Below are 27,432 nucleotides of genomic sequence, written 5' to 3'. Positions count from 1 at the left end.
TATGAGTCAGCAGGCTAGGGAGACCCCAGGGTGAACTATGTGGATGTTGTCTTCATTACTTACAGCCTTCTTGTCCCCTGCATTCGGTTCCCTGAGCTGGTACCTTATCCTCATGGGTACCCACCGAAGGCAAGACTCTGGGGCCTCAGGCATTCATTAGTATGAATTTCAGTTGCTGTATCCCTTCCCCAGAGAGATTTGTGTTTCAGTCTTGCCTCTGCTTAAGGAGTGAAAAGCTCCATTAAAGGATGTTCGCCGTCTTAGAGTGCTCACAGCGGCGAGGGAGTTCTGGCCTCTAACATCACACCAGGCAGCAGGTCTGGCCTCTGCAGGAGGTCAGCAAGAGGTGGACAGGGCGGTGGAGCTTCTGGGGACTTGAGAACTGGGTGGGGAGAGCTCCCCTGGGGTTCCTTGGAGCGGCTGTGGGGCTGTGACCTATGACTTGGGTACCTGATTCGGATGGGGGTGTCAGGGGTCAGGCATTCTTTGTGAGCTGGAAGACCCCAGGCCCTGGGCCCTGCTCTTTCAGGGAGATTTCTCTAATTTTACTGAACAACTTTTCAATAGAAAATTTCACTTCTACTGTCAAGTTTTTAATTTCCAAGAGCTGTCTGTTTGTTTTGTGAATGAATGAGTCCTGTAATGTGGCTTTATATTTCTGCTTTTATGGATGAGTCTTAAATTTTCCTTTAAAAATTTTGTCCTGTTTTCATTTCATGGGGGCTGTTCTTACTTATCTTGGGATTGATAGCTTTTTTTGGAGGAAGTTTCCATCTTTCAGAGTCTCCTTTTTCTTTTTGGGGTGTTTGTGTTGGTCTGGCATGTTGGGACTCTCTGGGAGGTCTGGAGACACAGGGTGTCAGGAGCACTGAGAAACTGGAAGCTCCAAGTGTGTGTCAGGTGAAGGCTTCGTTTTTTGGAGGGCGTTGCTATGGAGCCCCATGTCTCCAGCACGTTCCCCCCACCCCCCGCCCCAGGAGTGCATATTTATGATTTGTCTGCAGCTGGTGAGTGCCCACAGAGAGGATCCTCTCACATCCTGCAGGCAGGGACAGGTCTGGCAGCCAGTGCTCTGGACAGAGAGGAGGGCTGGGTGGGGAAGTCTCAGCTTCCATCACTCATCCTGTGGTTGCTGCCTCCCTCCCTAGATGTGCCTGATGGTCCCCAATCCAGACACTCTGGTTAATCCCTCCAGTGGATAAGCCTCAGTCTTCTACAGGGGCAGTAGTTCTGTGACATGGATGGGGGGCAGACTTTGAACTTGACCTCCTCCTTTTAGCCCTGCCTTCCACTCTCACCTCCAGACATGCCCGGCTCTTCCACTTCCTGAGAGCCTCGGGAGCCTCTGGTGAGAAGTTCAGGTTGTGTCTTATTGTTCCTGCTGCTGCTGGTCTAAGGTTGAGCAGATCAAGGGAGGTGGGTTACCATCTTCCAGTTTTCCAGCTACCAGCATTTTCCTGCTGCTGCCTCCCTTCTCTTTCTCTTTGCCCTCTGTAAGGTTTATATCTTCAAAAAAGAATTCCTTTACTGTCATCTTTCATGGAATTTTAGAGAGGAGCAAAAGTGTCTGTGTTGTGTTCAATCTGCCATCTTTACCCCGTTCCTTTTATTTTTATTTAACACGCTATCTTAAGATTTTCCCATGTTATTAACAATAGTTATGGATATAATTTTGGAAGGCATAATAACCTTTCCAAGTGTGCCATTATTGGAAGAGCAATATGAGAGAAGTTATTTATGAGACACTTGATAATTGAAGCTTCAAAAGAGAGAGTGTTTTCATGCCGTGGAGTGGCTGGGCCCGTGAGCCATGGCCGCTGAGCGTGCGCGTCCGGAGCCTGTGCTCCGAAACGGGAGACGCCACGACAGTGAGAGGCCCACGTACCGCAAAAAAAAAAAAAAAAAAAAAAAAAAAAGAGAGAGTGTTTTTATGACCTAGGGTCAGCTCCCTGATGCCCCAGCTCGTCATCTTGTCTCAGCGGCAGGAGGAAACCCTCTGATCTGGTGTGGGCTGCATTCAGATCAGGATGAGGAGGTGCCGAGATGGGTTTGCCAGGCCCGGGTGCCGGGGGCAGTCACACAGGGCCCTATGCTGGGAGGGGCCCTGTGCTTGATGTAATGCTCTGCTGTCACCATCTTGAAATTCTTAATTTTTAGAAGGGGCCTGCATTTTCATTTTGTACTAGTTCCTGAAACTATGTAGCCTGTCCTTACTCTAAGTGACCCATTTAAATGTCTTTGGGTTTCAGTGTCCCTCTTTTAAGTGGGCCTTCATCATGCCCCCTCTGCCTATCTTATGGTACTGTTACGTGAAAGCATATTTAAGGTGAAAGTACTTTTGCAAGTTAAAAGCTTAATCCACGTATCCAATAGCAATGATCATAAAGCCCATTATAAGCACCAGGTACCAAGCAAGGGTCACTGTGGACCTTCTGATTGCTACCTCCACCCCACCCGACCTCTCCCCTGCACATTCCTGCCCCACTTCGCAGCTGATGTGCTGTGGTCAGCTCCGTGAGGTCAGGGGACATGCATGTCCCTCAGTGCTCAGCATACCTCATTGCAGTGGGGGCTCGTAATCCTGTGAACTGAATTTCTTCAACTGGACAAATAGCCCCCTCTAAAGCCTTAAGCACTTCTCAACACCTTTACAATTTTATCCCAGAACACTAGAGCCAGGGGAGGCCCTGGATATGGCTGAGTTCCTCTCTGTCACTTCAGAAGTGAGGGCCCAGGGAGGGGGTGCCCCTAGAACATGGCTCGGCATCCAGGTCTCTACACTGTCCTTCTGGGCTCTTTCCCTGTTAAAGACTCATAAAAACATTTAGAAATTTGGCACAGCAAGTATTAGGTGTTTATCAAATATTTTAAAAAGCGATTAGTTTCAGAGCTACCTGATTCCTTCTTGTATCTCTAGTGCCAAACATGAGTCTGCCTGGACATAACATGGCTCAAAAGATGTTGGCCAGATACAAACTACTATATGTAAAATAGATAAACAACAAGGTCCTACTGTATAGCACAGGGAACTATATTAAATATCTTATAATAAACTATAATGGAAAGGAATATGAAAAGGAATATATATATTCTTTTACGTATATATGTATAACTGAATCACTTTGCCATACACCTGAAACTAACACAACATTGTAGATTAACTACACTTCAAAAAAGAAAAAGATGTCTGCTGAAAAAAAAAAAGCGATTAGTACGGAGGAAGGGAAATGCAGCACACATTTTAAAATCTAAGATGTGGCCAGATTTTATTTTTAGAAAATGTTAAATCCATATGTTGTAAATAAATAACACATGTGTAGCTTTCGGTGGGAGCCTGGTTGTCAGTGTTCACTCGGCATTTGACTTTAATAGAATCATGAATTCATGGCCCTTTTGAAATTTGGCTAATCTGCTAGTGTGAGATGAATGACATCGGCAGCATCTTGCTTTCTTTTTTGGAATGGCTATAGAGCTGGCAGGTAAGCTCTCACCCATGCTCTCTCCCCTCTTGTTTCTGAAATAAATGCATGTTTTCCTTGGCTCTGTGTGCTCTGCCTCTGAACTCCGACATATGGAGGAGCTAGTTCTGATCGATGGGATCCATTCTATTCCAGGAGCTCCCAGATTCCTTGAAGGAGCAGACGCACCTGAAAGAATGGCACATAAGCAATACCCTGATTCAGATCATTCCTAAGTATATCGAGCTGTTTCAAGCCATGAGGATTCTGGATCTGCCAAAAAACCAAATCTCCTGTCTTCCAGCTGAAATTGGTATGTTGCTTAGCTGGAGCCTTCCGGCCCCTTGTCTGGGAAGCAGGCAATACTGAGAATTCTTCCTCCTCCTGCTGCCGCAGGAAGTCGCTGGGCCGGGCTGTTTTGGGTGTTCCCAGAGCTGCTGGTTCGTGGCGTCCCCTCTGGATGTTGGTGCCAGGGTCTCACCTGTGTAACTCAGCAGTACTGACATCTGCCAGTTTCTCAGAAACAAGTCTCATGAGTGAGCGGTGCTGTTTAGAAACTTTTTGTTTTTTCTTCCTTTTAGTTTTAGAAATGCAAACATGCAATAATATATTTATTGTAAACATGAGACACAGTATATTGTTCCCACATATTAGTTTTAGAAATAAACATGCAATAATATATTTATTGTAAACATAAGATAACAGTATATTGTTCCCACATATTAGTCCATTGATAAGTTTAGTTTAGTTTATTGTACTAATTTGATCAAGGTTCTATTATTTTCAGTCATTTTGTTGTTCACTTGCTGCGCTGTGAGTGAAGTCCACGCGATCATCGTCACTGTTTCTCTTTGTCTTGTGTGTGAGGCACATAGTTGTGCTGGGCATATAGTTGTTATGATTCTTCTAAGACACTCAAGTCTTCTTGGAGACAGATCATCCCCATAAACCTCAGTCATGAGCAGGGCAAAATAATTAAACATTCTAGAAAGGAATAAAATGTAAAGTCAACTCTCTCAGTAAGGATTGTTAACAGTTTCCTGGGTATCAAAATTGTACACACAGGGCTTCCCTGGTGGCGCAGTGGTTGAGAGTCCGCCTGCCGATGCAGGGGACACGGGTTCGTGCCCCGGTCCGGGAAGATCCCACATGCCGTGGAGCGGCTGGGCCCGTGAGCCATGGCCGCTGAGCCTGCGCGTCCGGAGCCTGTGCTCCGCAATGGGAGAGGCCACAACAGTGAGTGGCCCGCGTACCGCCAAAAAAAAAAAAAAAAAAAAAAAATTGTACACACAACCCATGTTCTTCTAGATATCTACATTGTAGCCATATCTATTTATAAATATGTGTTAAAATATATATGCATGTTAAAAATATTTATATACACATATGTTAAAATATATGCATGCTAAACATATTTACATACAAGGGCTTACAGCATGTTCTCCAGTCTAAGCCTTGTTTCTCCTTATCATACCATGAAGGTGGGGGTGGACTCTAGGGTCAGGCTGCCTGGGTCTTTCACTTACTGGCAGGTCACCTTAGGCAGGTCACTGGTTTTCAGTCTCCTTGTCTGCAAAATGGGGATAATAATCGTACCTACTTCACAAGGTTATTGTAAGGATTAAATAGTTAATACAAAGAAAGCATTTAGAACAGATAAACCCCCAACACTTGCTAGCCACCACCATCATCATCATTGTCTTTTTCTTACGTTTTTTTAAAATTTTACTTAATTAATTTATTTATACAGCAGGTTCTGATTAGTTATCTGTTTTATACATATGAGTGTATATATGTCAATCCCAATCTCCCAGTTCATCCCACCACCACTCTATTGTTGTCTTTACATAAATGTTATTTTTCAATATTAGAATATCCAAACTTTTGTCATTCTCCCTAATGGCTAAGTGATGATTATGGGATGATTTATTTAACTTGTTCTTCAAATATTTTAAATTTAAACTAAGTAATTGGATACTAGGTCTGAGACTCTGAAGGTATGATTCTAGTCTGACTTTGAGTAACTTGGGCAAATACTTTAAAAAAACTCAGCTACAGGATGAGATAGTCAAGAAAGAGGACCATGGGAATGAAGAGTTTTGAGCTCTTTTCTGTTGAATGGCTGTATTTTGTAAAGGAGGTGGAGTTGGATCTCTTACAGTGCTGTCTTAGAGAACTACAGAGCATTGGCTGAGCAGAGGGGGTGCGGGGAAAGTGGTCACCAAATGGGGTGTTCTTTTTCTCATTATCAGGACAATTATTTCTGACATTTGACATCAAGGAATTAACCATGGCAGTGGGTGGTCCTCTTAACTCCTTTGTGGAACTCCTGAGGAAGTATCGTTAAATGGGTTTAAAATAGCTAATGATTGAAATCATTTAATAATGTTTACTCAAATAATTTAAAGTATGTAAATTCCTTAAGGTATTCCTTGGGCTCTAGGAACAAGAAGCCTCTGGACAACAAATTGTGCCTCAGTTGGGTTATATTCCCCTCTCTGGAAATTAGGTCTGAGGGCCTTGGGAGAATGGGCTATAAGTAGGGAGATTTCATTTCAGTTGGAAAAGATCCTGGAACATTCTAGGAAGGGATGGACTCATTAGCTATTTAGAAATATAATGTGCTGGAGCTATGACACCTGTCTTAGTCTGTTCAGTCTGCTTTAAAAAAAATACCACAGGCTGGGTGGTTCACAAACAAAATAAATTTATTGCTCGCAGTTCTGGAGTATGAGATCAGGGTGCCAGCATGGTGGCCTGAGGGCCTTTTTCTGGGTTGCAGACTTCTCAGTGAATCCTTACATGGTGGAAGGGGCTGGGGAGCTCTGTGGGATCTTTTTACAAGAGCATGAATCCGATCGTGGGGACTCCATCCTCATGACTTTATCCAAACCTGATTACCTCCCAGAGACCCCACCTACTAACAACATCACCTTTGGGCATTAGGATTTCAACATACAAATTTTCAGACCATAGCAGTGCCTTAAACGTTTTATTTTAGTTTTTGTGTCTTGGGAGCCTTGTCACACCGAAAGACTGTTTTCTCAAGAACCTCAAGCTCATGGTGCTTGAAGATAATGCTGTTCACCACATCTGATGGAGACAATTGAGCCCATCTCAGATGAATAATGCCAAGTTCTTACCAGAATGTTGAGAAAGAAAAAGTAGTGTTTCTATAGTGAGATCAGGCATTGTGGAAATAAGTGGCATGGAGAACAACAATTTGAATACAAACATATATTATTTCTTAGTGTCTATACATCATTAAAATGTTATATTTGAGACAGACTTTCTAAAGCTATTGCTTTTCCTTTGAGCTAGGAAAGTTACTTTTTCTTTGAGCTAGCTAGAAGGAGCTCATATACAGCTTTCTCTCCAGTTACCTCATCTTCTCTTTGCATCCCCTCATGATAAATGCACATACAGTTGGTATAAATGTGTCCCTAATGCAAATGCCTCCATCAACCAGATCAGGTAACTCTTTAATAGATAAGTTTACTCTCCTGTGTCTGGAAACTAGACAGCTTAGAACATTCACACCATCTATGCCAATCTTCCACTTTCCTTATTTAAAGAAGGATTGTGCAATATACTGTCTTACAGAAGCTGGGGCTGTGGCGATCATTAGTCTGATCACATGCTCTCCAGTCCTCCCCAGAAAAGCAGCCTTTCCTTATTTTTTTATCAGCCCCCATATCCATCCTGCTATTTTGACACCAGTAGTTGACTGTAAGGTTGCAGTGTATACCAGGTGGGTAAGTTAGAGGGGTCCAGTCCTCCCCAGAAAAGCAGCCTTTCCTTATTTTTTTATCAGCCCCCATATCCATCCTGCTATTTTGACACCAGTAGTTGACTGTAAGGTTGCAGTGTATACCAGGTGGGTAAGTTAGAGGGGCCACTGACCTCCACAGCATCACCATTATCTTCTAACAGTGGGACCACCAAAGCTGACTCAGAAGTGGCCCTGCCTCCAATATACTGTCTTTGTATGTTTCCCTTTCTCATTTATAAAATGTCAGGAAATGTGTATTTTGAGTGCCTGCTCTGCAAAAGGAAACAATAATTTTGGTTTTCTAATTTTTAAAATTAGGTTAAGAATGTTAAGGTATTCAATGCCTTAGAACATGCGTGACATGATTTTTGGAATATTAAATATATTTACTCTTGTGCTAGTTTCTGGTTTGGTATTGGTCATGTATTTATTCAATCAAGACAGAATTGGGATTCAGTGTTTCTCCATCAATCCAGTTATTGCCTGATATTCTTAGTGTGTTCACTTCCTGCCTGTGAAATGGACTTAGGCTTTTTAAAAGCATATTCTTTAGGAAGCACGATACATCATAATTAGTAAATGCAAATCTGAAGCCAAAGATAAATGAATTACATGCAGCCTATAAACAATGACTCCTTGCTTGAGTCATTTAGCACATACATAGAGGTTTGTGTGTATTTCAGTACCTAGCTCACTTCCAATTAGAGTCCACCGATAGGCCATAGCTTGTCACTGTGCTTCCTAGGAACTGGACCATTTCAAAGCCATTGCCTGTTACTTCCTTCATCATGTGATTTCAAAGGGGTTTGCGCTCTGTGGGTGCTGGCCCCTGACCCAGTCTACATAGGGGACAAATCCCCCACACTCACCTAGCCTGTAGTTTCACAAAGGGTTAAACAGATAAAGAAAAAGGAAAAAATGCTCTGCAAGGACCAAAATGCTCAGGATAAAAGATGAGCAGACATTCAATCAGAGTGCTTAAAAAACAAACACAGAATTATGTTTAATGCCTTTCCCACCATCATTTATACAAATGTTTTACATCTTCGTTTTGCTTTTTGTCCTTAAAAGACCTTAATGGACCTACACCATGCATGTTGTTTTTTTCTGATGACAGGTCATTTGAAGAACCTGAAGGAACTCAATGTGCGTTTCAACCATCTGAAGAGCATTCCTCCAGAACTGGGAGACTGTGAAAATCTAGAGAAACTGGATTGTTCTGGAAATCTAGAATTAACTGAGCTCCCCTTTGAAGTAAGAAAGAAAATGTTTGCACTTTTGCTTTTATTTGGTTTATGACATGGAATGGTCTGTAACATGGGGAAGAATTTTAAAAGATGAAATTCATTTTTATTTATATGACTTTTCCTGACATTTTAATCACCCTAAACCAGCTATTATCAAGTCTTTAAAAATGTTCTTACACTCGGCCACAACCTGAATTTAAGTTCAAAAAAGCTATCAAAGGAAAACTAGGCAAAAAATCCTATTTTCATGCAATATATTTTTATTTAATGCCTATTTAATATATGATGCCTGTTGTCTGTAATGCAGATCCTGATTTATTTATCCATAATGGAGGAATAAATTGAAAACAGTTGGAAATAAATAAAGGGGATAAAATTTAAAAATGTATATACTCGTAACAAAACTTATAGATAACTAAAGCAGTTCTACAGATAGGATTTGAGAACTCCATTAATTTAAAAATATCCATTAGTTTCTTTTTGTCTGTATTCATTGGGGAAATGATTTTAAATTACTTTTCTGATAAAACAGAACATATGAAAGTGAACAGTTTTTATTGCCAGATAAAACTAAACAAGGTTCTTGTGCTTGAAGAGAGAGATGGATCTCACAAATTCTGCTGGTAATGAATAGGCTAAAAATGGTATCACTAGTGAGGCTCTGACAAGGCCATGGCCACAGATTCTATCTAGTCCTAGAAGGCGTATTCTTTTCCTTTCCTGAAAACTTCCGGGTGGGAGGAAGAGGCCACTTCCGCTCTTAGCACCCATGTCACCCAGGAAATGCTGGGCAGTGGTCCCGGGGAGGGTGCCCAGCCAGGGCTCAGGATTCCCCACACAAGCTGCTCGTTCCCCAGTCCTCCCCATCTGAGAGAGGGACCCAGTCCTCTCTCAGATGTGCAGGCTGGAAGCAAGCCAACTCACCCTTGACCTCTCTTGCTCCCATGCCCCATGTCCACTCCATGAGTAAGTCCTGTTGGGCACGCCCTTCAGAGTAACAGGGGAGATTTCTGATCATTTGCCACATCACTTTACCAGTTCACGTGTGAGTCTTCTGAAGATTTGCCAAAACCCATTAAGACAGTCTTCCCCAGGTCATCCTACTCTTTGAGGCTTGCACTTTCTGTCTTCTCTGACTTTGCACATGCTGTTCCCCACCTGGAGTTTCCTCCCCTACCTTTCCATCTGTCAGGGAACCTCAGGACCCAATTCAAATACTCCATTCTCTGTGAAATCTTTCCTGACCCCTGACCCTCACCTCACTGTGATGCTGGGCAGATTAACCACTTCTTTCTTTGTGTTACTGAACATTGCAAATTGGAAACTTCACACTAGTTCTTACTACATAAAATTGCATTGCTTGTTTATGAAAGTATAAACTCCTCAAGGGCAGCCACTGTGTGCTTTTCATCCTAGCACCCCCAGCGTGTAGCACAGTGAATGACACCTAGTAGATGCTCAACGTACATACTATATTGATCTGGTTTGCATATGTTCATAGAAATGCCTTTGGGAAGAGACATCAGTCTCAAAATTATTAGTTGAACTTAATTCCCACTCTTAAAAAGTAATTAGAATATTTTGTTATTCCTTCCTAGTTAAGTAATTTGAAGCAAGTTTCATTCGTAGATATCTCAGGAAACAAGTTTTCCAGTGTCCCGATCTGTGTCCTGCGGATGTCTAATTTGCAGTGGTTGGATATCAGCAACAATAACCTGAGTGACCTGCCACAAGACATAGACAGGTAGCTACTTGCATTCTGAAGGTGAGGTATATGAATTAGTCACTAACATTTTAAACATGCATAACACGTGAATGTTCTGTGAGATCAACTAATTTTCCAGAGTTTCTTGTTTCCAGGAAATCAGTTTGATTCTTTATAGAATAAGACAATTCCCAGTCTGCACCATACATATACATGTACAGTTGACCCTTGAACAACGAGGTGGTTAACCTGCATGTAATTTGTAGTCAGCCTCCGTACCTGGGGCTCCTCTGCATCTGTGAATTCAACCAACCATGGACCCATGCAGTACTGTAATGTGTGGACCCGCACAGTTCAGACCTGTGTTGGTCAAGGGTCAACTGTATATATATATATATATATATATATATATATATGTGTGTGTGTGTGTGTATATATATATATATATGTATATATATAGTTTGAACACATCTTTAATTTACTTTAGTTCTCAATAGAATGGAACATTAACTTTCCTTTCCTCCCCAGAAGTAGAAAAGTAAATTTATTATGTACAGAATCAAAACATATTATTCTATTTGGGATATCAGGATAATTTTTATTAGTTTCATTTACTGCTTTTTTTTTTTCATTTACTGCTTTGATTGATATGCTTAGTAATGTCTTCAAATTATATCCTTACAGCTATTTCTTGTTTAAAAAGTAACTATTATACTAAATCATATACGATTCCTTCATTCATTCATTCTACCAATATTACTAGGCAGGCCCAGAGAGTGGGCTGGGTTCAAAGTGGTAAATGAAACAAACTGTCTGGCCTCCTGGAATCCACAGTCTTCGTTATAAAGTAGCATAAGTAAGCTATTGGGACATAGGAACCGAAAATGGCTTGGTCCCAAATGCTGTCTCATATGACCTTTCTCTACTCCTGGTACATATGATGTGTATGGATACTTTCCTGGTTTATGAGGCTAAGTGGGAATTGTTTTAGTTTGAAACACAAGGGGAACTTTGTGAAATATTTTGTGGGATCAGTCAAAATTTTGCAAATGAATGAAAGAAAAAACTAGAGAGAGGGACACTGAGTTAGAACAAAATGGAAAACAGAGTAAAACATATTTGGAGCATATTTTTCTCATTTCCTTTTCACTTTGCAGGTTTACTCCTGTTTTAAAGTCAAAATATGATGAGAGAAGAGTAACTGTGTTTTCAAGACATACAAAAGGAAATATGTTGCCAGAATTTGTTTATTCTCACTCCAACTCTAATATGATTTCTTTCCCATTACCTGTTAACCCTTGGGAATGCAGTAGACACTTGAATATATTGATTTTTTAAGTTCCATCTTTACCTACTTTATATTGTGTAATTTGCTTATCCTGCTGCTGTATCTCTGCCTTTAACTGTCAATTAAGTCAGTAAAAACTTAAAAAAGAAACCCAAATCATGTCACCCGGCATGACTTTATTCATTTAAATTGTAAAGTTAGTTTATTCTTATGAGTCACTTAAAAAATAAACGAAATAGGGATTTCCTACTAGAATTTATTTATAATTCACTTTGGTTTTCTTGCTATGAGGCTAAGTCTTTGTGTTCTAATCCCTTTTACATCTTCTTAGGCTACGAGAACTGCAGACCTTTCTCCTGTATAAGAACAAGCTGACCTATCTTCCCTTTGCCTTGCTTAACTTAAAGAAGCTCACCTTGTTAGTCGTCAGCGGGGACCACTTGGTGGAGCTCCCGACAGCCCTTAGTGACTCATCCACACCTTTAAAGTGAGTAGGCAGAGAGCCCAGTAGAGACCCATTCAGACACAAGGGAAGAGCAAGAAGCACCTGGAGCCTGTGTGCCCGTCTCAGGAACCAGATTAGATGGTTCTCGTACTCTGAGAACAAGAAGTTCTGGTGCCTTCTTACAGGATTTTGTAGTTTTTGGCCAATGGCATGGGGAGGTAGAGCTCAGAGGATTTCTGGACAAATGCTACCTGCTGGTTGAAGGCACCAGGGCTCCCTGGTCGGATACTCAGCACTCCCATCACCGCTGGCCTGGATGGGTCAGTGGCTGTTGAATCTTTCAAAATTGTGAAGAAATTAGATCAAATGCCATTTTGGATTGTCTCCTTTAGCTTCTTTTTTTGTCACAGTAGTCCATCTTTTAAATACCTTCTTGGTGGTGATTTTATGAGTCCTTTTCAATGTAGCCACATCATTTTAGAGTTTGATGTCACTAATTGGGAGTAATATCAAACAAACATAGTAAGACTCATATATGACGGGGACACTAAATGTTATTGTTCACCTCATGGCTTCCTGCCCGCTGTCCTCTGTCTGTGGCTAAGTAACTGTCATTTCCCCATCAAGCCTCTGTACAGTCTCTGCTGTAAACTGACTCCATAATCCTGTTGGATTATTGCACAGTAGAATTCCACTGGTGACACATATTATGTGGTTAACTGTGACTTCTAAGAAGTGAGAACTAGGGATTTAACGCCACAAAGTTTGACTTCTTCTGAGAGGATTTTTGCACAATACAAATACATAGGTGAAAATGTGATATTTTCCATACTCTCTTGAATAGATTTGTAAGTCTTATAGACAATCCTATTGAGAATACCCAGTGTCAAGATGAAACGATGGAAAGTGAACAAGATCGCCAACATTTTGATAAAGAATTTATGAAAGCCTATATTGAAGATCTTAAAGAAAGAGGTAGGTTACTCATATTCAAAATTATTTAAAATGAGTGTATAGTATTCTATTCACTCATGCAACACATTTATTGCTATAAGTCAAACTGACAAAAAGTTAATTGGGGGCTTCCCTGGTGGCGCAGTGGTTGAGAGTCCGCCTGCCGATGCAGGGGACACGGGTTCGTGCCCCGGTCCGGGAAGATCCCACATGCCGCAAAGCGGCTGGGCCCGTGAGCCATGGCCGCTGAGGCTGCACCTCCGGAGCCTGTGCTCCACAACGGGAGAAGCCACAACAGTGAAAGGCCCGCGTACCGCAAAAAAAAAAAAAAAAAAAGTTAATTGGTTAGGGGCAATAACCAATAAATAAAAATAATTTGTAAATTATTTTTCTATTTACCAAAAAAAAAAAAAGATACATTGCCTTTCCTTAAATAATGAAATTTTCCTAGTGCATTAGCATGCTTAATACATCTACAACCATGTGACAGAGAGGCTGGGAAACAAGCACTTAAAATGTGAAGATTGTGTTACTAACTTTACATGGATTTTCAGTGAAATGATATTGATAAAACAGTATTCTAGTTAATGGGAAAAGAAGATTCCATGTCAAAATCCATTTAAATTCAACTTTAAAAAAGTCATCTCGTATAAATCAAGGTACACCTACGTAAAAATCACAAAAGGAAGAAACAAGATGGCAGATTAGTAAGTAGATGCATTTAGTTTTGGTTTCCCATAGGGTGGTGAAGATACAGGGCAGTCACAGTACCTCAGGAAAGGGCTGAGAAAGAAGTGTTTTCCCCAGTGGCTATTTCCGAAGTGTTTCAGAAGCCTTAGAACCCCTTCCTTCTGTCACATCTAGACACAGGAAAAGGCATAAATCAGCCTTTGTTCTTCTAATCCCCACCTCTTTTCTGGGTGTGGATGCCTGCAAGTTACCCCTTAATTTTTCAGGTCTCTTTTTCTGATAAGCCAGGTGCAGACCTGAAAGAAAGATGTCACGCATGTGGGTTTAGGGAGGAGGTAGCCCTGGCCCCCAAGACTTTGAAGACAAGCACCTGGGGGCAGGTTCCATCAGTCACACTCAGAAAACATGCATGTCTCATCACATTAATGAAAAATACCATTTATTGGCAAATTAAAAGTTTTTCAATTAGATTAAGAAAATTTCTATATAGTTACCTCTAATCTGTTTGTCCATCCCTAATTTTGCATGCTGAAATATTATGAAATAAATTAGAAATTTATGTTAAACATGAAACTGAAATAACAGAACCATTTATTTATCAAAATTTATCTTTGGGTCATATAACTTTCCTCTTGTGAAAAACCTTCTTGTATTTTATTCATTTCTTCATAATTGTATTATAGTGCTATTATATAAAAATGCAAGAACAAATTAGAGAAAATAAGTATTAATCTTTCGATCTATGTGGCCAGCAATAAAATAATTTGATTTTCAAAGTTAACATTAGTAATGATAGATTTTTATTCCATTCATTTATTTCTAAATAATTATCATAATTCTATACTTCACATATTCATAGTAGGTTGAACTAAATGATATTGCCAATATTCAGCTGTTTTTTTTTTTTTTTTTTTTTTTATTCAGCTGGTTTTGACCTGCGAAAATGGTGATTTCTTAATAGTTCAACCTATGCTGGACATATGCTTTGAATTTTTTTAAGTTTGTTTCTTTTTTCTTCATCATGTCGTCTTCTCTCTTTTTCCTCCTTCCCCATAAGACTAATGTCTGAGTTAGAGAGTTCATCACTCTAAGGAAAAAAAGTAGATTTAGTGAGTCTACATGGACATCCAACCTGATATGATTCAAGAATGATGAGGAAGTGAAGCCCCTCGCTGGTTCTCAAACTTTAGTGCACATGAGAATCAGCGGCAGGCCCCACCCTCAGAGTTTTTGAGTCATCAGGTTTGGGTGGGGCCTGAGAAAGTACATTTCTAACAAGTTCCCAGGTGATACTGATGCCTTGAGTCTGAGAAACACACCTTGAGAACCATTGGTATAGACCATACCTTGACAAAAATTGGCTGTGAAGAGAGAGAGAGAGAGAGTGGGGAGTAACCAGTTGGAAGAGTAAGTATGATAAAAGGGTTATTAATAAGATGGTGCTTCATTTAGGAATAGCCCAAACTTCTCTTGTAAACCGTATTCCCTTCCACCTGGCATCCCCAGTCCCAAATCCTTGGCCATCTATTTCTGTTTTGTCAGCTTTTATTATTTTAGGATCATACAGTTTCCAAGATATTGATGTAGCTGTGTGAGTTGGTTGGAAAGATTGCAAAAGAATGAGAGTTAATAATAATGTATTCTTCTTAGATCTAAATATCTCTAACGCCAGACTATACATTTGCGGTGGTTGACTTAGTGGTAATAAATGCATTTATCTCTATACTTGAAGTATGAAGTGGTAATAATTTGTGTTTTGACATAGTTGCACTTCATAATAAAATGGGGAATGGTTGAGTATATATTTTCTTTTTGTTACAGAATCTGTTCCCAGCTATGCCACTAAAGTATCTTTCAGCCTTCAGCTTTGATGCCATCCATCAGAAGACTACAGAATTTTCCTGACTTGTGGAGCTGTAAATCTTCCTGTTGTGGGTCATGTCATAGAGGAATAATGGCTTGTGCTTAAAGACTAATTCTAGAAACCATGGTCATAGTTGTTAGGAAAGATGATTTTCAAATTTCAAATACGTGAGTACCTCTCTCTGTGGACTGGAGAATTGATAAATGGGTTTATATATTGATATTTAAAGGTTCATTTGCATATACTTGTTTCCAAATAATGCACATTTAATATTTTAGAAAATGTGTTATTTTTTAAAAATTATCACTTAAAGACCAAAATTTGAAGTTGATTGCATTGTTTTCAGGAATCTGGAGATAAAGGGATGGTGAGAAGAGTATTTATACTGGACTAGTCAGATGAGACTTTATTTTATTTTGTTATTTTGAAAGAGTTTTAATGCATTATTTCTTTTACTGAGGACAGTTTTCCTTGGGTTTATACAAATGGCTATTTTCATGTTTTAAGTTATATTTTACAAGTGTAGGCTTTCAGGAAAGACTTTAGGTATAATCTGGACCTTGAGGGCAGAAAGAAGTGCTGGATTGTCTGCCCAGGCATGGGGCTTAGATGGTGTGCTGGTGTCCCTAGTGGAGCAAGTGTGGGCCTGGCTGGTCCTGGGAAGCGTTGCGTGGCCTGCATGGGTGGTCAGCCTTCCTTGAGTGGGCCCCTTGGGGGTCCTGGGAAGCCTTGCGTGGCTTGCATGGATGGTCAGCCTTCCTTGAGTGGGCCCCTTGGGGGTCCTGGGAAGCCTTGCGTGGCTTGCATGGATGGTCAGCCTTCCTTGAGTGGGCCCCTTGGGGGTCCTGGGAAGCGTTGCATGGCCTGCATGGATGGTCAGCCTGCCTTGAGTGGGCCCCTTGGGGGTCCTGGGAAGCCTTGCGTGGCCTGCGTGGGTGGTCAGCCTGCCTTGAGTGGGTCCCTTGGGGATCTTGGGAAGCCTTGCGTGGCCTGCATGGGTGGTCAGCCTGCCTTGAGTGGGCCCCTTGGGGGTCCTGGGAAGCGTTGCGTGGCCTGCATGGGTGGTCAGCCTTCCTTGAGTGGGCCCCTTGGGGGTCCTGGGAAGCGTTGCATGGCCTGCATGGATGGTCAGCCTGCCTTGAGTGGGCCCCTTGGGGGTCCTGGGAAGCCTTGCGTGGCCTGCGTGGGTGGTCAGCCTGCCTTGAGTGGGCCCCTTGGGGGTCCTGGGAAGCGTTGCGTGGCCTGCGTGGGTGGTCAGCCTGCCTTGAGTGGGCCCCTTGGGGGTCCTGGGGCGCCTGCCAGAGCACAGAGCAGAGGCCTTGCCTCCAGGGACCTGTCCTCCAAGGTGGCCATATAAGTAGTGGGAGTGACTAGTCCACACTGATGAGGAGTCCCTAGCAAGGCTTCTCTGCAGGTACCACAGGAGAACTCTGCCTGTGGCCAAGACGCTGCAGTCCAGAGGGAGCTCAGGAGACTGGGTTTACACTGGCAAAGAAGGTATTCATGACAGGGCTTTGAACTTTGATATCACATTGTAGGATTTGGAGAAATTGTACAAATATCTATTTTTATTCTATTATCTTGGACTGAAATAAACAGGATTGTGAATGTGTTGAAGCTAAGTTTAAACAAGTAGGTTTTGTGACTAAGATGGAAAAAATGCATATCTTCACATATATTTATATATGAATCAACTGCTATATGGTCTAGCCCAGTGGTGTCCAGTAGAACTTTATGCAGTGAAGGAAATGTTCTGCATCTGTGCTGTCTAATTTAGTAACCACCAGATGCATGTGCTTCTTGAGCTCTTGAACAGTGTTTGGTGTGACTGAAGAACTAAATTTTTAATTACATTTAAATTTAAATAGCCAAGTGTAGCTACCATATTGTACAACATGGTCGAGCCATTTGGGTTTTTCAGAAGTTAATCTGGGCTAGAAATGAAGAGTGATTTTTATTTTCTTATCGGAAGAACCAGTCTACCCCCAGAGGGGTTAATAGACACCCAATATTTTGTCTTAATGGGTTTAATCATAACTCTAAATATTTTATCCTCAACGGACATAAAGCAGGCAGAACAGTCTAAAGTCACATAGTAATGCTTCAGTAGAGTACTGCTTCAAGTTAAAGACAAACTCTGAGAAGTAGGTTAAGAGATGGAAAGAGTAGGAAAATGAGAAATCACTTTAACTGAACCTCAAACAATTGTATTTTTCTTTATAACACTTTACAAATATAATGCAAATTTATTAGTTGTACTACGTAAATGATTTTGGAATTTTATTTCATGCTACAGTATATGTTATATACAGCCAAATGGAAAATATATCTGAAAAGGGGGGAAATGAGGGCTTTCGCATAAATTGACTGTCCATAGCTCATGTAAAATTTATTTCAATAAAACCAGTCTTTTGTGCAAAAACCTTATCTCGATGTTATATAAAAATAACTGAAAAAGTACTACATTGATATATAATTATTTTATGTTACATAACATCGCCAAAGAAATATATTTTTTAAATATGAGGCTTGTAGAAATACTATTTACTTTATTCATATTAATGTAAAAATGCAGAAAGACTCTAAAGTAGAATAAGCATCTTAGTGGAGATAATAGAGATTTGAACATTTTGCATGATGCATATGGACTGATTCATAATTTGGAAAAGTAATTTGCATAGTAGAATATATGTATGAACATTAAAGCAATATTAATGAAAGAAAATATAATTCTTAGGAGGAAAATGTTCTGGTTCCAAAAGCTTATTATTATACCCATTTTTCATATGCTGGAAGTTAAGGGGCAAAGACACTTAGGTGAAATCATTGAGTAGAGCATTTTAATTAATAGCAAGACCTACACCAGATTTCTTGACTCTAGCTTTCTAGAATGACCATTTGGCATGCTTGCCAAACACCAGTTTAGGGTAACTCATGATGATTGTGAGCAGTAATCTCCGGAAATCAGTTACTGTCTTTCCCTTTCTGTCAATTACTGTCTTTCCCTTTCTGAGTGGGAAGGAAACTTAGATACTTTTAGTTATCTTTTTTTTTTTATTGGAGTATAGTCAATTTACAATGTTGTTTTAGTTTCAGGTGTACAGGAAAGTGATTCAGTTATACATATACATATATTCATTCTTTTTCAGATTCTTTACCCATATAGGTTATTACAGAGTATTGAGTAGAGTTCCCTGTGCTATATGGTCGGTCCTTGTTGGTTATCTATTTTATAGTGTGTGTATGTTAATCTCAAGATCCTAATTTATCCCTTCCCACAACGTTTCCCCTTTGGTAACCATAAGTTTGTTTTTGAAATCTGTGAGTTTCTGTTTTGTAAATAAGTTCATTTGTATCATTTTTAAAAATTAGATTCCACACATGAGTAATATCATGTGATATTTATCTTTCTGTCTGACTTACTGCTCTTAGTATGATCATCTCTAGGTCCATCCATGTTGCTGCAAATGGCATTATTTCATTCTTTTTTATGACTGAGTAATATTCCATTGTATATATGTACCACATCTTTATCCATCCCTCTGTCAATGGACATTTAGGTTGCTTCCATGTCTTGGCTATTGTAAATAGTGCTGCAATGAACATTGGGGTGCATGTATCTTTTTGAAGTATGTTTTACTCCAGATATACGCCCAGGAGTGGGATTGCTGGGTCATATGGTAGTTCTATTTTTAGTTTTTCAAGGAAGCTCCATACTATTCTCCATAGTGGTTGTACCAATTTACATTCTCCCCAACAGTGTAGGATGGTTCCCTTTTCTCCATGCCCTCTCCAGCATTTATTGTTTGTAGACTTTTTGATGATGGTCATTCTGACCGGTATGAGGTGATACCTCATGGTAGTTTTGATTTGTATTTCTCTAATAATTAGTGATGTTGAGTATCTTTTCATGTGCTTTTGGTCATCTGTATGTTTTCTTAGTTATCGTTCTGTGGTGTATGTAGGTGTAAATGCTTATTTTATGGTATGTATATTGGATTTATTTCTAAAAATTAGGAAATTAAATCTAAGCTTTAAAACTTGAAATGATGCCAAACTGCAGTGTTAATAGGCAGCTCAAATATCTCTGCTTAGAGTCTCCAGCTGTTTCATCAGAATGAAAAATTGAGATGCTTATGTCGTTTTATTACAGCATGATATAAATTACAGAGGAAGCAAATTATAGTTGAGTATTGGGCCTTAGCACCACTCATAATTCTTAGGAAAGAAAGCAGCTCCACACTGGTAATGGGACCAAAGAAGATACGATGTTAAATAGATGAACTTGCCTTGATTGTAAAATTCACCAGGGAGACGAAGAGGACCCAAGGCTGAGCTTGCACCCGTAGAGCTGTGGCTTTGAGGGAAGGACGGGCACTGCCTGGGGCTAGGACTTCAGGCTTTAGTAGTCAGCTGCTACACTAGAGTCTAATTTCAGTTGTGACTGGTCAACCCCAGGTAGCCCCTGTAACCCCAGGTATGGGCCGTGAAGTGGTCCAAAACAAGATCCGGTTCTCACTTTTTTTTTTTTTAACTCCATCACTGATTTTTAAAAAAAATTATTTATTTGTTTATTTATTTAACTGCACCAGGTCTTAGTTGCAGCACGCAGGATCTTCAATCTTCATTGCGGCATGTGAGGTCTTTAGTTGCAGCATGCGAACTCTCGGTTGCGGCGTGTGGGATCTAGTTCCCTAACCAGGGGTCAAACCTGGGCCGCCTGCATTGGGAGTGCAGAGCCTTAGCCACTGGACCACCGGGGAAGTCCCTGGTTCTCACTTAGAGCATGTTTATTTTTGTGACTTTCTGAACATATTTTGTAACCTCCTGAAGGGGCCGATAGTCAACATTGGAACTCAGGGAGCCAGGATTGCAAGGCCAGCGCTTTCACAAATGCACTGTATAATCCTGGGAAAAATCACTTCACTTTGGGTGAGGCTCATTTTCCCCACCTGCAAAAAATAGAGTTGGAGAAGACAATTTCTAAGGCTGATCCCCACTTTAATATTTTATGATTTGCTTTCCACTAAGAACCCCTTTTTATATTAATGACCCAGCATGCCTTCCCCACCTCACTGGTCACTGAGCTTCCAGCTATTTATGGGCTGCTGGGGCACCCTCTTTTCTCTTAGATGTTTGTTTCTTAGGCATGTGTTTGTTCTGTCGTGTCCCACTATTACATTTTAAGTTCCTGGAGTTTGCCTAATACAGATATGTAGACTATGCTTCAACGTTTGAACGTGAATAGCAAGTCTGTGAAGAATTTAGCTACACATTTCTGTTGTGTTCCCAATAGTTATCTCTGTGCTGAGTTGTACAAATATTATTTCTGATATTGCCTTGAAAGTGTAAACTTACATCATAAAAAATTGCATTTTCTAGAAATGCAAATCGAAGGCACTATGAGATATCACCTTACACCCATTGATATGACTATTATATTAAAAAAAAAACAGAAAATAAGTGCTGGTTAGAATGTGAGGAAATTGGAATCCTTATGGTGGGACTGTAAAATGGTGCAGCTGCTGTAGAAAACATCATGGCAGTTCCTCAAAAGATTAAAGTAGAATTACCATATGATCTTGCAGTTCCACTTCTGAGTATATAGCCAAAAGAGTTGCAAGCAGAGTCTCAGAGAGATATTTGTACACCCATGTTCACAGCAGCACTACTCACAACAGCCAAAAGGTGGAAGCAACCCAAGCGTCTATCAATGGATGGCTGGATAAACAAAGTGTGGTACATACATACAGTGGAATATTATTCAGCCCCCAAAAGGAAGGAAATCCTGTCACATGCTACAACATGGATGAACCTTGAGGACATTATGCTAAGTGAAATAAGCCAGTTACCAGAAGACGAATACTATATAATTCCACATGTATGAGGTATCTAAAGTAGGCAGGTTCATACAAACAGGAAGAAGAATGATAGTTAGCAGGGCCTAGGGGGAGGGAGAAAAGGGGAGTTGTTTAATGGCTACAGAGTTTCAGTTTTGCAAAATGAAAAAGTTCTAGAGACTGTCCCAGCAGGAGCAGCCTGTGCTTTCAGGAACCACTGTCGTTGATGAGAGAGGCAGGAGACAAGGGCGAGTGAAAAGGAGCATTTGCTGTAAATGACTACTGCTTTCATTCTAGCTACATATACAGAAGGATTCCTATTTCTAGATAAAAAAGATGTGAGAATGAGTCTTAAATTATTCTCATTAATCAGAATAGAAAACTTGTATAGAAAGCAACTTGGTTTCAGAATCCTGGTGAGAATCCATGGACAGACTTCCACCCTTGGTCCTTCAGAACAGGGTCCCCCATAACGATGTTTCTGATTTTGCAACCCTGTCAATGAGAAACTGAACACCCACTCCAAATGGGTGTGTATTTATTTATCATATCACTATACCATTCTACTAATATATTAACATACATGATAAAACATGTGACAAGAAATAGTTAAGTACAAACAAAAATTAAATGGAGTTTTAAGGATATCTCCCCACCTTGGCAGATGGTCCTGCCTCAGCCCTCAGCTGCGTGTAGCTCCTCGGTGGAGACCGCTGCTCTAGAACCCGGCTTTTCAGACTAATGCTTTGGACGGCAAACGCCTCCACAGGTTGACATCAGAAGGTCTGTGCAAAATCGTCTGGGGAGAGGGCCCCCGGGTTTCCTAAGATTTCCAAACTGTTCTGTGAGCCATAAACGCCTCAGTCTCAGTTCTCTAGAGAATGAATGAAATTGCAGCATTCTTTTTTTTTTAAATTGAGGTGAAATTTATATTAAATTAACCATCTTAAAATGAACAAATAAATGGCATTTGGCGCATTCACAGTGTTGTGCAACCATCACCTCTAAAATACTTTCATCACCCCCGCAAAAAACCCATACAGATTAAACAGTTGCTCCCCACTTCCCCTCTCCCCCCAGCCCCTTGTTTGGCAGCCACAAATCTACTTGCCATCTCTAGATTTACCTATTCTGAATATTTTGCATCAATGGGATTATACAATAGATGACTGTGTGTCTGATATTTTTAAACTCAACATCATGCTTTCCAGGCTCAGATAGTGGTTTTTACCACAATTACAATGATGATTATTAGCATGAGACAGCAGCAGCAGCTCATGCCTAAGCTCCTGGTATGCTGGGCTGTGTGGGAATAGAAAGTGCAATTGCTGAAGGAGTTCTGGCCTCTTCTCTCTGCCTGGAAGTTGGTGTTTGCTCTCGGGCTCCAGGAAATGGGGAGGCTCTCAGCTTGTGTGGTCTCAGGAAACGACTGTCTGGGTAATACCTTCTTTTTCTTCACTGCATCCCCTCCGGTGCTACTCCTCGTGGGAGAAGGTATTTCGGTGGTGATCCCGAGGATGGGTGAGCTTATTGTGGGAGGTAATGGGGATATTGGTGACCACATGGCCAGACCAAACTCACTCTGCACACAGAAGCCCTGCAGACATGCCTCGCAATTGTCACTGTCATGTGGCCCTTCAAGAGAGATTTCCTTGATCATAGGAATCTCCACGAACGTAAATCCTTCTCTATAGCATTTCTTCAGAATTTGCAACACCAGGTTGTTCAGGATCCTTGAGATGTTCTCTTCTGTGAACTTGGGAACCTCAAACGAAGGCTGGGAGCACTTCTGACATCTCTGGGCAAAGACCCTCATCTTCACCTGGCCCCTGGATTCCCCCTCACTCCAGTGCATGTGGAAAAGGACCTGAACTTGGGCAGAGGCCCAATTTCGAGAGCATGAGGAGCACTGGAACCTGTGGAGAAAGAAGACAAGACCCTCAGCTTGGCCCAGTATGGCCCAGTATGGCCCAGTTGTGGGCTGTGCCGGAGGGACACACAGAAACATGATTTGATCCGGGTCACGGATTAGTGGGGAAGAAATCCCGAGCCCCTTGTTCCTATCTCCATTGTGCCACCAGCATGCTCTGTGACCCACAGATGTGTCTGCCATGAAAACAGCAAATCACAAGCCATCAGAGCTGGAAGGAATCTTGGGCAAATTCGAAGTCCGGTGTGATCATTTTAGAGATGAGGCACACGCTGGGAACTTGTCACGCCCAGAGACCCAGTGAGTGGAAGAGGCAGGACTGGAACTCCAGTCTCTTGACCCCAAATCAAGGCTTCTTCAAATGTAGATTTAAGTGGGTCAAAGGCTACAAGTGCAACAGCCCCGAGAACCCTGAACTGAAATCCAAAAATAGATACAAGTGGGTGTGGATAAGTGCTATAGTCTGAATGTTTGTGTCCCCCCGCAAATTCCCATGTTGGGATCCTAACGTTGAAGGTGATGGTGTTAGAAAGTGGAGCCTTGGGGAGGTGATTAGGTTGTGAGGGTGGAGCACTTGGGAATGGGATTAGTCCCCTTATAATAGTGACCCCACAGAGCGCCCTAGCTCCTTCTGCCATGTGAGGACACAAGGAGAAGCCTGTGGCTCAGAAGAGCAGCTGGCACCTTGATCTTGGACTTCAGCCTCCAGAACTGGGAGAAATGAGCTGAGACTCTGCTCCCATGCTCTTGGCCTGGGAAAACCACGCGCCACCAGGAGAAGAGAGCTCTGCTTCCTCTGCCCGGACCCTCTCCTGGCGAGGGGTTGGTGGGCAGGCAATGAGCACGGCCCCAGTCCCGAGCTAGAGTCCCAGCCTCCCACCCCCAATCCTTGGGGCTCTGCTTTCCCAACTGGAAAAGAGAGGGTGAGACTCTGGATGACTTCTGAGGGTCCTATTTTAACAAGACTCCATCAGCTTGGAGTAGAGAGGGGTAAGGTTGCTGAGTGTTGCTCAGCTCTCCCCGTCCTCTGCCCCCTCCCTGACGCTTCTCCTCAGCACACAGGGCGTCTCACCACGGACTCTGTGTTGGACCCTAGGTCTCCCAATGCAGGGAGCATGAGCCCTGGGTCCTGCTCGTCCAACTCTCCTGCGGTTGAGGGAAATAGCCTCCACTCCTCCCCTTCTCTTTTCCTCACTGCTTCTCACCCTCACCCCTTGCAGCCTGTTTTCTCTGTATCTGGGCATTAGCCCAGTCCTGCTATGGTTTTGCGGTTCAGTGTAAAAAGGAAAAATTTTTAATGAAGCCAAAACGTCTTGGATCAAGGACACCTTGCTTCCTGTAATCTTCAATTTACAAACGTGAGCACAACAAGACAAGTAACGAGTGTACACCGTAAGAAATGAGCAAGAATTTTCTGGAATATTGCTATCGCATTCTCTACTCACCTGGCACAGGTCCACTGCTGGTATTGTGTCCACCCTGGCTTCAGGATGTTAGGAAGAAGGCTTTTGTCTAGTGTCAGTTTCCATGTGTGCCATGGTTTCACCTCCCGGATTAATTCCTGGAACACCTGCTTCCACACCTCCATGTCCTGACGCATCGCTGCTGTCCCCGTGAGCTGGGTACGACAGTGTCTCCTGGGCTCTGACGGATCTGGAGCAGGACATGAGGTTTCCTGCTTTAGAGAGCAAGGGTTCAGACCCACTCTCCCTTTATGTCCCTGGACTGGGCTCATGGACCAGGTCTTTGCCCCAAGGACCAAAGGTCAGTTGATGCTGGCTCCAAGTTCTGAGAACAGCACTAGGCTCCACAGGGAATTTCGAAAGACACGGAATGCATGGCTTCATCCAGCAAAATATTACCAAAGGAGGGCCCCGGACTCCATGTCAGGACGGGTGGATCTCAGCCTGGCTCTGCTATTTGCCCATCTTTAACTGGGAACACACCTTTTTACCTCCGAAGCCCTATAGATGGTGGAGACAGGCTGCAGTTTCCCTTTCTAGAAGTAACATTTGAAAATCCTTGTCCATTGGGCTGCTGTGCTCACGATCTGGGAGGAGAGATGCAGAGAAGGACACGGCCATCCTGGGACCTTGCTCAAATTCCTGCATCCCTGCATCCTCGCCCTTGCTCTTTACTTCCTTGCTTGTGCCAAGTCTCTGTGGGACCGTGTTTCACAGACACTAAGCTGTCCAAGGGAACTCCCAAGCCCACTCTTCCACCCGTTGGAGACCAAAGCTGTTGTAGTTCCTTTGCCCCGGAGATGAGGCTACAAAGTCCCCACGTGGGTGGGAGGCCATGGCCACACTCCGAGGTGCTTCATCATCCCCTACTTCCTCCAGGACAGGCTAGGGAAGGAGGAAGGAGAGAGGAGCGGGGCTGACACCAGGGTGGGTGCTAAAGCAGGAGAGGAAAGCCCTGCCCTCAGCGAGTCCTCCAGGCTGGCAGCTCCTACCTCAGCTCAGGCCCGCAGAACAGCCTCTGTCCTGGCCTGCCGGCGCCTCCAGGGCTGCTTGAGCCACTTTCCACACTGCAGCTGCAGGTCTTTCCAGAGGCGGGAACCCCCACCTACATGGGGCTGTAGCATGGCATTCAGACCCCTCACAGGCCAGCCCTGCCTTTCTACCAGCCTTAGCCCTGCCAGGCTCATGCTCCCCCAAGGCCATATCCGCGCCTCCACACTAAACCCCAGCCCTGCACTCTGGGCCATCCTCTGAACACTCCTGCCCTCCCTGCCCTCCTGCCTTGTGCGCAGATCCACCCCACCCAGAGCACCCACCTTCCCTCCCACCTTCAGGTTGTAGGGCCCACTCAGTACATGTTCCACTGTCCACTCCCTGGTCCTGCCTGGTGTTAACTAAAGAAATTCCTGTGCCCGCCTCCTAACTGCTGCTGAAGAAAGAGATCTCCTGAAGGGGAGAATGGACTCCTCCTTTTCCCCTGCAGTTGAACAAATGCAAACACTCTTCTGCAGCATAAAGCTCATTCAGATAACAAGGTGGTGACCAGAGAATATTTAAACAAAGGATCGGTCTGACTTTGTAGCTGGTGTGAAATATTGTGTGAAAATGTCATATCCTGTTCTGTTTCATTAAAACCACCTTTGAAAATAATTATGTAAGGAGATCTTGAAAGCTACACAGATAGTGTTTCTGGGTCATGTAAAGATTACCTTTAGCCTCTTGCTCTGGTGAGAATATTCTAATTTGAAAACTCTGTGCGCTTAAATGATATAAATATTTGAACACAAGTATTAAAGAGTGTGAGAGTGTTTGTCGCAATTAAATTAACATAGGCTGAATGTCTTCTCTCTAACTACCATGAGTAACATCACTTACCTGTTTTTCCAGAGAATTCTGGGTTTCTGGGGTAGGGGTGGGGTATGCCAAGGCCTGGGAAAGCTCCGTGGGGCTGAAGAGAAGATAGCGGGATATTCATATTCGTGTCTCACAGGGACACTACTAGTCCCAGCCCCAGAAGTTCTCATTGAGTTGATCTGGGCATCAGCGTTTCTAAACAGCTCCCCAAGTTCTTCTGATGCTCGGTTACGGTTAGGGTGGAGACCACAAGGAAGCGGAAGGGAAGGGAAACCTGGAGAGATCCTGGTAGCAATCACACGAGAGGGAGACGGAGGTGTCCCTCCTTCCCGCAAGGTTTACAGAGCCTGCTTTTGGGGGAACCAGTCCTAGGGCTGCCTGGTGGCATCCACCAGCTGGGTCAGGCACTGGCAGTCTGAGCAGTGGGCTGTAGATGGAAAAGGAAGGGCTAGAAGCGGGAGGGAGGGAGGGAGGCAATGGGGGTGGGTGGGGAGGAAAAGGAAGAGGGGGGAGGGGGAGGGGCTGGCCATGGCAGCATTTGGCAACCTCACAGGCACCTCTTTCCCGCCCTCTGCTGCTGCACCAGAGTGCAGCTCCTTCAACAGCAGGCCCACCCTGGGCCATCAGAGTCTGCCCTCCTCACCCTCCAGTTTTGTTTCTCTATATTACTTGGCTCGGGTCACAAATTAACCAGATTTGGGGAGCCCGCTTAATCAATTTCTCTCTTTCAAATTCTTTTTCTGTACTCCTCCCACGTACTCTCAACCTCAGGGCAGATTAGGAGAAGATTTAGGAAGAGGGTGAGGGTACAGGGGAGAGTCTGGACTGGAAGTCAGGGGTCTTTGGTCTGTGTGGCAGTGAACAAGTGGCTTCAGGCTTTTGGAGGATGAAATGTGCCTTTTTTTTTTTTTTAAAGGAATTT

General features: G+C 42.6%; 2 protein-coding genes across 5 annotated transcripts in view; one reads left to right on the top strand and one right to left on the bottom strand.

Moving 5' to 3' along the window:
• LRRC2 (leucine rich repeat containing 2) overlaps window positions 1-15,492 on the top strand; it is an 80,243-nt gene extending 64,751 nt beyond the window's left edge. For all 4 annotated transcript variants that reach the window (XM_089918060.1, XM_089918059.1, XM_089918061.1 and 1 more), the window contains 6 exons: window positions 3,615-3,771; window positions 8,348-8,484; window positions 10,076-10,221; window positions 11,802-11,957; window positions 12,760-12,890; window positions 15,381-15,492. In XM_089918060.1, coding sequence (XP_089774186.1) covers window positions 3,615-3,771; window positions 8,348-8,484; window positions 10,076-10,221; window positions 11,802-11,957; window positions 12,760-12,890; window positions 15,381-15,430 — 777 coding nt within the window. In that variant the 3' untranslated portion in view covers window positions 15,431-15,492. The remainder of the gene's footprint in view (window positions 1-3,614; window positions 3,772-8,347; window positions 8,485-10,075; window positions 10,222-11,801; window positions 11,958-12,759; window positions 12,891-15,380) is intronic.
• A 1,871-nt stretch (window positions 15,493-17,363) lies between these two features.
• On the bottom strand, window positions 17,364-26,896 carry RTP3 (receptor transporter protein 3). The gene is made up of 3 exons (XM_022573346.3): window positions 26,532-26,896; window positions 24,639-24,846; window positions 17,364-23,179 (listed from the first exon to the last, which is right to left on the bottom strand). The coding sequence occupies exons 1-3, from the start codon at window positions 26,629-26,631 to the stop codon at window positions 22,477-22,479; spliced, it is 1,011 nt and encodes a 336-aa protein (XP_022429054.2). The 5' UTR covers window positions 26,632-26,896; the 3' UTR covers window positions 17,364-22,476.
• Window positions 26,897-27,432: the final 536 nt, after the last annotated feature.

The sequence above is a fragment of the Delphinapterus leucas genome, chromosome 10, assembly GCF_059928025.1.
Source record: "Delphinapterus leucas isolate spDelLeu-1000000601 "Yukka" chromosome 10, BTC_Dleu_Yukka2, whole genome shotgun sequence".
Lineage (NCBI taxonomy): Eukaryota > Metazoa > Chordata > Mammalia > Artiodactyla > Monodontidae > Delphinapterus > Delphinapterus leucas.
This window is presented reverse-complemented; position numbering and strand designations above follow the sequence as displayed.